Below are 10,994 nucleotides of genomic sequence, written 5' to 3'. Positions count from 1 at the left end.
AAACATTCTGCAGAGTGAAAGAAGCCAGACACAAGAGATTGCTTATTGTATGAGTCCATGTATAAGAAATCCAGAAAAGCCAAATCTATATAGAGACAGAAAACAGATAAGTGGTTACTCCGGGCAAGGAGAAAACAGGAATTAACAGGCAGTGGGGGTGAGGGATCTTACTGGGGTGATGGAAATGTTCTATAACTGACTGATGGTGATGGTTGCACATCTTGGTGAATTTACTAAAAAAAATCATTGAATTATACATTCGAAATGAGTAAATTATACAACATGTAAAATATGACTCAATTAAGCTACCAAAAAAATCGATGTAAATGTCCAGAATGGTTTTTCATCATGGTGGGTGCTCAAGAAATGGTGACTCCCTTGCACAACACAGGGACTATAGCCAATATTTTATAATAACTAAGTGGCGTATAATGCTTAAAAATTGTGAATCACCATGTTGTACACCTGGAACTTATATATTGTTGAACATCAACTATACCTCAATATAAAAAATAAAGTGACTCTTCTCAGATCTACTTGTGGCTCAGGTACTTAAATTCGTAAAGCAATCCCATCCTGGGGACCCAGAAGGGACAGTGTCCTCTTGTTTTCTATGTCCTGCTACAGGACCTCCCTGGAGGGCACTTAGGAAACACTGCTTCTAGAAACTACTGTGGTCAGTTAAACTGTGCAGAGTCCTGCAGGAGACAACAGGGGAGGGTCCCTGTCTACAGACAGTGGACTGGCAGGACTTCAGGAGACGGGAAACCCTCAATCTGCCCACCGTTCCACCCACATCACCATTACACACAAAAACTAAGAGGTTAGTCACCTACAGTTTCCCAGATCAGTCCTGGAGTCAGTAAGAGGTCCCAGAAATATAAAGAAGTGAGGCTGCTTTCACCTCCTGGAAAGCTAGTTTCATCCCCAAAAGTCTCCTATGCAGCTGAACCTGACATTTGTCTACCTTCCTCCTCACCCTCTGGAGGTCACAAACCTCAAGACCTGGCTGTCAGCATATTGACATGTCGAGGTGCTCAGGCACTCGTGCAAACATTTGACCATAACTCCGGAAAGACACTTCTAAGAAGACCTTTCAGCACCACACTTGGACTCAGCTCCCATGGTGGCTGTGCGGGGCCCTGGCCTCCTTTCTGCCCTTCCCAGGCCTGCTGGAAAGAAATGTGGGCTTCATTTTAGAGAGCCCCGTGTTCCAACTCCAGCTCCGTGTGTACCAGCCATGTGACTGCAGGAACCACAGTTGTCTCAGCTGTAGAAACAGAGCTCTGCTCACCCCTACCTCTCCAGGGGCGGTTGCAGAGGAGTGGAATGTCAGGGGTGGCTGCCCCTGGATGCGGGACACCAGCAGGGGCACGTTTCTGCCCTTCCCTGGCCCCTGCAGGGGCTGCCATTGGACCTGGCTGCTTTGTCTTTACCTGGGCTCCATTTTAATCCCAGAAATGATGCTGTCAGCAAGCCATCAGGCCTGAGCAAGGGCCTGCCACCTTGATATCTGGTGACATTTTTACTTTCCTCGACATGCTGTTTGACACAATCAAGCCTGGCAGCGAAACAATGCCTACTGAGTGGTTTGGGGCTGTAACCGTTTAGCCATTCACAGCCAGACCTTCAGGGCCTTCTATTATGGGGCAGCCTAGCCCTGGGGCCATGGCTTCCTCGACTCCCACAACCCCCTAGCCTGCAGGGGGGAGATGGGGCAGGAGGGCACTTTGCCTTGTGCAGGGCAGGGCTCTGGGGCACAAACCAAGCTCCCAAGCCCAGTGGGGCAGAGAAGGAAGCACAAGAACCAGGCCTGGGTTTGAATTTGCTCTTCAGCACTTGCTGGCCAGTGACCAGGTCTTTTCACCTCTCTGAGCCTCAGTTACTTTGTCTGTAAAATGGGCACCATTGTACCTATCTCCCAGGGTTGTTGGATGATGAATGTGTGCAAAGGCCTGGGCACAGTGCCTGGTGCACCTGTGGTACCTACTATAGTCCAGGCAGGGGAGACCGGGCTGGTGGGAAAACGGCAAACAGGAGCGAAAGAAAAGCAAGAGAGGGAAATGCTGGGGTAACCGCGACCACCTTGGCTTCTGCAGGGTCCCGAAGTTTAGGCTTCCTCAATACTGCTCACTGCTCACTGTGCACCCTCCCCCCTGCCCACTGCACCCTCCTGGCCCCTGCCTCCTTGCCAGGACTCCTTGCCCCTCAGCCTCAGTTTAAAAACCACCTCCTCGAGGAAGAGACCGTCCCTTGAAACCCCCCATTCACATCAACAGAGATCTCCCCCGCCTTGTTTTTCCCTTCCAGGCAGGATTTATATGTGTATTTGTCTCACTGTGTGTGTAGCTTCCATTTGCCCCCAAGGCAGTCAGTTCTAGGAGGGCGAAGTCACAATTCTTCTGCTCACTTCTGAACCATCACCCAGCACGGTGCCTGGCACAGAGTTTGTGGAGGGAACTATTCCTTGTCTGCACCTCAGAGGGGTGAAAGAGACTGCCGGCAGGGACCTCCAGGTTAGAACAAGCTGGCCCTGCCTCCAGCAGAGACAGGAGCTGGGGTCAGAGTGAGTCAAAGGCAGATCTGGGAGAGGGGATGAGAGCCAGAGCAGGGCCAGCCATGGAGGGGCCACGGGAACCAGGTTGTAAATGACCCTGAAACCTCCACTAAGGTATTTGGACCCTTTCCTTGGTTTTTAAGTGGGGAAGTAATATGGTCCATTTTGCCCCACAGAAGTAATGAACCCTTGTGCTTGCAGAGGTCCAGCCAAATCCTCCCCAGGGCTTTCACTCCTGGTATCTTCCCTTCTTCCCTGCTCTACTCACCCCCAGCCCGCCCCTAAGTGTGGGGTGGGAGGCCCCCTCAGCTGGTATATTAGTCACGTTATGCTTGGTTCTGCTGCAGTAAATCAGCCCCCAAATGTCAACGATGTCACAGGAAGGACAGTGTTGATGGTAGGGCTCTGCTCCACCTCCTGTCTCAGGGACTCAGGCCACTAGAAGGACTGCCACCTGGACAACCACCAGTTATGGTGCCATGGGAAGAGAGGACATCGAGAACTCTGACTCAGAACTCAAGTCACTGTCAGTGACAGGCCCCTGCGCCAGCAGCCAGGACTTTGGGAAGGTGGAAGAGTCCATGGGCGCTCAGTAGCCAAGGAGGATCTTTTCAGTCTGGTGAGCGCCAGGGTGAAGAGCAGGTTGGCTCCTGCCTGGACATAGAAGGATGGATGACAAAGGATGCAGGGGAAGGTGTGGGCTCCCTCCCTGTTGCCTCCACCTGCTCCCTGCCTTCTAGAGCTCAGCTCCCCACTCCCTGCAGAATACAACCTCTACCCAGTCTGGCCTCAGCCCAACTCTGCCTCATTTCCCTCCACTCCCCACCCCCACTATGAGTTCCTCTCAAGTCACACGAGACTCCCTGTGGTTCCATGAACATCTGCTTTGTTTCCTTTACTCCTCCTGGAATGTTCTGCCTCATCTCTGCTCACTGGACTCTACCCCTTCTTCCAGGCCTAGCTCAAGTATCACCTCATCCATAAAGGCTTCCAGACTCTTCCACAGCATAGCATCTGCATCAGACATGTCTATGATGGTTCCTCTCGCAGTTCACCCCCACAGTCTCCTGTAAGTGAAACTGCCCAGCCCAGAGGCCCCACTGACGGGGCAGCCACCAGCCGACCGTGGGATGCCACTCCTTCCCCAACCACAGCTGATTGGCCCCAAATGGCCACTCTGCCACCTGGCAGGGGCCTATGAGGTGTAGCCTGGTGCACAAGGATGAGCCGAGTCTGTCAAATCCTCTCCAGAGAATGTGAACTGGGGACAGGCAACAGCAGCAGGAGGAAGAGCTGAAAAAAGGCATCCCGGGTGGCAGAATAGGTGAGGGGCGGAGCGGGGCCCCACCAGCTGAGGCAGCACAACCATGAGGACTGCAAGTAAGGCAGAGCAGCGAGTCAGCAAGGCCCCGGCTGGTGAAGAGCAGGCACAGTGCTGGAAGTGGAGGGAGAAGTGGGCACCTGGGAGAGGCTTCAACACCCACCCTCACCCCAAGCCGCTCGAGGGAGGAAACTGCAGCATCCAAGCTGATGCTGTGTTCTGTGGACTCTTCTTGCAAAATGACTGCAGAATCTGGTCCATTGGGAAAGGCTGACTCTAAAGCAGGTGAAGGGTGCGGGCCTGATGAGCCGAGGAACAGCTGTACCTGCTCCCCCACAGCCGCCCTGCCCCACCTCTAGAGGCAATGCTGCTGCCTCCTCGCTCCTCAGGCCACAGACGCCCAGAAACAAAGGCCAGGAGGACCCAGCCTGCCCAGTCAGAGTGGTCCTGAAGGACTCCTAGACCCCAGGGCTACACCTTTAACCACCCATGGCATCAAGGGCCCCAAGACCCAGGGCTCAACATCCTGACACTGCCTTTTGGGAGTTCAGTGTCACTGAGCATCTGTAAAATGGGATAATAGCTGTCTGCCCACTGCATGGGGTTGCTGTGGAGAGCCAGTGCTTTCACACGCAGAGTGTCTCTGTATCTTCTGTCTTTCTGTTGCCTTCTGTGCTCTCGAGACGCATGATGATGATGGAGGCCAAGTAGATGGCCTCTCCTGTAACAGAGGCAGGGCTGAGGCTGACAGCAAGGACTTGCTCCAGGCGTCTCTCAGCCCCTCTGAGCCCTTTTGTTCCTGTGGCACTTGACCCCAGCAGCTACTCGCTGTCTCTGTCTGCTCCACTCCCTCACCCCTCACTTGCCCCCATTTTAGTTTTTACTCCTTTTAATGGTTCCCTCACCTCCAGAAGTAACCCCATCTTCAGGCCCAAGGCCCCAGGGCCCACTGGACTCAGTCCCTGGCTGCCAGGTTGGCTCAGAGCATCTGAGAACGGAAGTCAAGCTCCATAGACCCATTCCCCTCCAGGCTCCTGAGAAGACAAACCACACAGAGAACTCACCTCAGACACTGTGGCAGATGTTGCTGACTGCACCCAGTGTCCACTCATCCCTTCTTCATAACTGACTGTTGTATGGTTGGCGAGGGAAGGGACTAAAAACCTACATTTCCCAATCTCTCTTGCAGAAAAGAGTTGCCCAGGAGATATAAGTAGAAATCATTGAGTGGAGCTTCTTCCTTCTTGGGACTGGGAGGTGAGTGTCAGTCCTTCCCTCAGTTAAGACATCTGCATTCTAATTAGCCCTGCTCTGGACTTGCCTTTCCAGCTGGTGCTAATAAGGACTTGGATTTGTTTGTGCTTTACTCCTCCTCTGCCACCCTCTTCCTAAAACCAAGGCTGCTTCCTGTCTTTCCTCCAGAGCCCAGCCCAGTGGTGATGTTCTGTAATGAAATGGAGCTGGGTCTTTGGAACAATCGATGCTTTAACCTAATATTTCTCAAGTGTGTTTGGCAGGTGCTGGTTTGGCAGTTGCATCTCCTGTGCATCTGCTTATCTCAGTCCTTAACTGTAGAAATCAGGCTTGGGCAAGGCCTGGAGCAGTGAAATCTGTGTAGGCACTTTTCCTAAAACAATTTGACCCAATAACTGAATCAAATAGTAGTTTTTTAAAATTTAAATTAATTAAAATTAAAAATTTAGTTCATCAGTTGCACAATTTCCACTAGTTTCAAGGGCTCAGTAGCCTCATGTGGCTAATGGCTACTACGTCGGACAGCACAGAGCTGGATCATCTCAGAAAATTGTGGCTCTAAATACCAGCAGGTTTTGCTGATGACTTCCCATGTTTGTCTCCAGTTGGCACATTTCCTCTGCACTACAGACCTGTCTAACCAGTGTCGATTCAGACTTGCTCTTGGATGTCTAATGGGTGCCTCCAGCCTAACCTGTTTAAAACTGTGCTCCTGACAGGTCCACTCCCACCCATCAAACTAGCAAGGCCTGTTTTCTCCATCTTGGTTAATGGCCGTGCTTTCTTCTAGTTGCTCAGGCCAAGCCTTGGTACTTTACTTGACTCTTTTCTCTCCTACCTCGTATCTGGCCTGGCAATAAATCCTTTCAGTCTTCCCATCAAAGTGCTTCCAGAATCCCACTATTTGTGGTCATTTCAGCTGCTACCTCCCTTGGCCACACCCCAGTTATCGCTCCTAGATTACTGGTGGGCCTCCTAGCATCTGGCCCTGCCCCCTGCAATTTGTTTCCATTCAGAATGCCGCTTTTAAAACAAGTCAGGTGCATCCTTCCTCTGCTCTGAATCCTGAAGGGCTCCACGTCACCCAGGAGAGAGCTAAGTCCTTACAATGGCATACAAGATCCTCCCACATCTGACCTCTCCATCCCTGGCTTCTCCTAGGTGCCTCCTCTAACTCTGCTCCAGCCACACTGGCCTCCTACTGTTCTTGGAACTCAGTAGGCCACCAGATATCTGCGTGGCTGGCTCACTCAGTCCTTTATTCAAAAATCACTGTCCTCCTACATGGACCTTCCTTCCCTGCATTTTTGCCCTCAACCCTAATTACTAACACATTATGTATTTCACTTATGCTGTTTTGTCTCTTCCATTACAATATAAGCTCCAGTAGTGCAGGGATTTTTGTATGCGTTTGTTTTTGCTGCTCTAACCCCAGTGCCTAGGATAGTACCTGGAACCTATCAGGCGCGCAATATTTTAAATGAATGACTTCCAGGCAGGGAGAAAAGTTGGAGCTAATCCAGGGGCAGTTGCTACCTTCAGAAGCCAGAAGCTGGAACTAGCTGCGGTGGGGGGGGGGTGCTGGCAGAGGGACCCAGGCCGCTTCCCGGGTTGAGGTTGGGTCGGGAATGTGCACTGAAACTTCCCCGCACTGGAACTTAGCTATCTGCAAGATGGGAGCGGGTGCAGGAAGCTCAGCGTCTTGGGAAAGCAGCGGATCTGCGATCTCCTCCCGAGAGACTGGGAGAAAGGCAGAGGCGGGTTGGCTTCCTCCGCTACAACTTCCTCCCGGCCCAGGGTAGCCCGGGAGATCCGAATGTCGAAGAACTCTGAAAATGCAAAACGCTTCTTTAAACGCAAGCTGGGGATTTGTGTGGAGGATCCTAAATGACAGCTGCCACCACGGAGGAGCACGGACGGCGGGCCAGTCTTTGTCCGGGAGGAGGAGCTGCGGGCTCGCGAAGCGCGCGCGTCACGTGGCCGCCGGCGCGCTCCTCCCCGCCCCCGACTCCAGGGGACCCGCGCTGCGAGAACACTGGCGGGTGGCCGGGCCGTGGGCGGCGAAACCGGGAGGTCGGCCGAGGACGCAGAGCAGTGCGCAAACCCTTGTCATCCTCCGTCCTGCCTGGACCGTGCAAGCTGGAGCCGCCGCCCGGAGCCGGGCGCGCGGCCTCCGGAGCCCCGGGCAGCTTGGTGCGGGCGCGTGCCCGGACCTTCCTTTCCCAGCCTGTACGTCCGCGCCGCTGGCGCGCGCCGAGCCTTCCGTACAAAGGAGAGCCTTTCCCCGGCGGCGGGCTTGGTAGTCGCGGCCCCAGCATGGCGGGCAGGGGCCGCCTGCGAGTCCTTCCAGGCTTCCAGGCTCCCCGGCTGCCTGCCCCGAGCTGCCCTTCATTTATTTATTTTGGTGGAGGAAGGCGGGGTCATCTATCTTGGAGCCGAAAATCTTTCCAGGAAGTTTGTACCTATTAATATTTCAGTTCCTGGCAGCTGCTTTAAGTGCCTTGGGGGTGGGGGAAGGGCCAAGTTCAATGCCGTGGGAGAGGGAGCTGCTGCGCACTGCCGCCCGTTCTCGGCGGGCCTGAGGCTGCGGTGCGGAGGGGCAGCCCCGGCGCCTCCCGGTCACGTCCCTCTCCGTGGGAGGCAGGAGCTGCCCGGACCCCCGCGGGGCGCTGGTACGACAGCGGCGGGTCCCCTCGAGAATGTCGCGCTCAGGGGCGGGCGCGGACCTCGAGACTGCGACCAGTGAGGGCGCCAGCCCTGGGTTCCCGGAGCGGGGGCGGCGGAGGGAGCGGGGAGGGCCCCTTGGCTAGCAGTTGTCGGCGCGGAGCGGGCGCGGGCGGGGAGGAAAGAAGGGTGGCACTGGGAGTACCCCGCATGGAGGGCGCATCCCCGCGAGCGAGGGGCCGCCGCCGCCCGCGTTAGAGGGGAACCGGCAGTGGTGAGACCCAGAGCCCTGAAGAGGTCGGGACGCCCGTTCTGACCTTGGTCCAGCCACACAATGGGAGGGTGCTGCAGCAGAGACTTGACCTGTTAAACCTCGGATACTCCTCGCAGCCACCCTGCGAGGTTATCATTATCTCCAGTCTACAGAAAATGGAGCTCAGAGAAGTTAAATAACCTGCTCGACGTCGGAGTGCTGCTGCCCCACAGCGAGGTCCCCGATTTTTGACGTGTCTTTCCACAAGGGGTCCCTTGGAAGCAAATGGAACTCTGTTCTTCCTATAGTATTCCCCAACAGAATCGTCCCGTGAGGGGACCCATGGGAACGCGGAACTCTAGACCCACAGCACTAAGACTTGCCAGCTTTTCATAATCCCCTTTATTTCACCGCAGAAGCGCCAGCTCAGGCTTCCTAGCCAATCACACATTTGGAACACCAATCATTTTGCCAAAGGAAATTTATTTTTAACATCTTTCAGGTGCACATGTAGATAAGATATTTCAAGCGGTTGACACAGCAACCTCTGGAGTGTGGCTCCTGACAAGGGTACTTCAAATGCTAACTAATGTCTCCAGGGTAAAAATTGAAGTCACATACAGCGACACCACACTGTCTCTTCCCCAGTATTCCAGAGTCAGTCGGAGACTCTGTGGCAGTCTTCCTGCTCAGGATTATCAGCCCCACTCTGCTTAGGGACTCTGTCCAGCTGTGCATGGTGGTCACTCACTCCAGACTTGGAAACACTTGGGCAAAGGAAAATTTGTCTCATGCACCTCGATCTAATCTCCAGGATCCCCTCCCCCTTCCACCCTCTTACTCCCTTCCTAGCCACATGTATTTCCCCCAGGTGGCCAGAGCTCTACCGTCCTGTGGATCAGAGGAGAGGATGTGACAGATACAGGCATTTTAAGGTAGGACTTGCCGACTAGAAATCCTTCTCTGACCCCGTCTCCCAGGAAAAGTACTTATAGGAAACCCTGTAATGGAGCCTGTGGAGAACTGACTACAGCGTGCGTTTCCTGTCTCACTGGATGCCAGGCTTGGTGATCCAGTGGAGGAATTTCAGCCCTCTGCTGGCAACAGTAGAGGGCGGAGATGGCGGCGGGGGGAGGGGGGCGCATTTTGGAGGCTTAAGTCCTCAAGCATGGCTGCCTTCTGTGAGCTTTCTCTCCCAGCCCTGGGCCATACCCAGAGCTCCTGACTTCTGTTTACATTCACACCATTGAGATTTTTGTGAGGGAGGGGGGCTGTCCATGAAACACACGCCCTCTCCCCAGCTTGGGTGGGCCAGCCCTGCCAGCTGCCTTCACTTTTGGCTGCAGAAAGCCTGCCAGGCTGCAGTGTGCAAGGGCCTGGAACAATGACTGGTAGCATCAGCTATTTTAATGCAGAGTTAGGCACACAATCCTTGCTAAAAATAAATACAAAGGAAAACCCCAAAGTAGCTAAGCCTATTTTAATTCCTTTTATTTGTCTTGTTCCTGGTTCTTTTGTCTCCCCTTGCAACTTGGGAGCTGCATTTCACGCAGGGCCCACCCTGAGTGTTGTCAGGGCTCCCCCCACCCCCACCACGTCCTATGGATACACAGCCCAATCTTGATCATTGGCAGAACAGTCAGAGGGAATGGAAAGAAAAAAGGACGAAGACCCAACAGCCGTTTCTTTGAGTGTGATTTATGTTAAATAGAACGATGGCGCCTGTCTGAGACAAAACTACAAAGCTCTTCCCATCACCCCTCCCCTTTCCAACTCCCACACAGCCCCACGGTGGCCAGAATGGATCTTTGCAAAGCACCTGCCTAAGAAACGGTTAGTGGACGACGTCCTCCTCTGATGCAAGAGAACAAATCTGAGTGCCTTTGGGCTCCTGAAGGCATCACGACTTAACTTTTCAGAAGGGAAGCAACGATGGCAGACACCTTTGGGGATGCCTACTGTTAAATTACTTAAACAAGGAGGCTATTAGACTGGTTGTGGCTCTAACGCTGCAGGGACCTACCTAAGCAGACCAAAACCCGAGACTATAAATGCCTCAAAGTTATGGAATCAGGACGATACAGACAACTCATCACAAACAGCCAAATAGGCTGTAAGCTACAGCCAAGCAAATAATTTCCTTTCTTTGCTTCTGCAAATAAGTCTCTCTCATTCTGTCTTCCCCCAGCTCCTGGAGGAGTGCTCGTAACCACTTCTGGTTTAGCCCTGTCCCCTTCAAATGGGTTTTTGCTCAAATAAACTCTTAGTTTTGAATATGCCTCAGTTGATTTTTAACACTACCTGGATTGAAATCAAGGACCCCTCTTTTCTCTGGGAATTTATCCTCATCCATATGGGGTCTTGCAAGTGTTCTCTGCCTCCTCACCTCCACGTACCTCTCCCCCAGTCCGGCCCAGTCAGGCCCTTCCCTGGAGATTGGAGCAGAGAGAAAGGGAAGGAAGGAGAGAGACAAAGCCCAACATCTTGGCCCCCGCAGTGAGTTTCTAGTGACTCCTTTTTTTCCCTCAGAGTAAGGTCACCCTTTCCTATGTCTTTGCATGTCTTATACTTTTTTTTATTGCCAAGTGGACATTTTAGATTATATGCTGTAGCAGTTCTGGATTTGGACCCCTTCCCTGCCATCGTTACTGCTGGGTGTGTGGGTTTATCCCCTCGTTCAGGCCAGTTCTGTGGAGTCTGTCTCCCCACAGTGTGCAACTATTTTCTCTCTGCTCTGTTTCTTCTTCTTATTTTGATTTTTAATCTGGCCTTTCTAGAGCTTGTCCCTGTGAGTCAGCAATTGGTCAGAGGTTGTGCCCACAGATTTTAAGCCAGTAAGGCTTCCATCCTTCGCTGATGGATCTGTGTGTCAGTCAGGGGAATGCATTCAAAGCTTAGGCTGTTGTGTGAGTCTAACCCAGCCTTTATTTTCTGCCAGGCCCTTT

General features: G+C 53.1%; 1 protein-coding gene across 1 annotated transcript; it reads left to right on the top strand.

Annotated features, from left to right (window-relative positions):
* Nucleotides 1-6,760: 6,760 nt before the first annotated feature.
* Nucleotides 6,761-10,272, top strand: LOC140688584 (uncharacterized). The gene is made up of 4 exons (XM_072948228.1): nt 6,761-6,889; nt 7,027-7,804; nt 8,921-8,984; nt 9,834-10,272. Exons 1-4 carry the CDS (start codon nt 6,761-6,763, stop codon nt 9,874-9,876), a joined length of 1,014 nt encoding a protein of 337 aa, XP_072804329.1. The 3' UTR covers nt 9,877-10,272.
* Nucleotides 10,273-10,994: the final 722 nt, after the last annotated feature.

This window comes from Vicugna pacos, chromosome 23 (assembly GCF_048564905.1).
Source record: "Vicugna pacos chromosome 23, VicPac4, whole genome shotgun sequence".
Classification (NCBI taxonomy): domain Eukaryota; kingdom Metazoa; phylum Chordata; class Mammalia; order Artiodactyla; family Camelidae; genus Vicugna; species Vicugna pacos.
This window is presented reverse-complemented; position numbering and strand designations above follow the sequence as displayed.

Bases quoted from the DNA above. Each gene is read 5' to 3' on its own strand.
- LOC140688584 (XM_072948228.1), top strand. From the start codon at position 6,761: ATGTGCACTGAAACTTCCCCGCACTGGAACTTAGCTATCTGCAAGATG. The intron at 6,890-7,026 runs GCGGGTTGGCTT...CCTAAATGACAG, and splicing joins AGACTGGGAGAAAGGCAGAG to CTGCCACCACGGAGGAGCAC. The intron at 7,805-8,920 runs GTACGACAGCGG...TATTTCCCCCAG, and splicing joins CGGACCCCCGCGGGGCGCTG to GTGGCCAGAGCTCTACCGTC.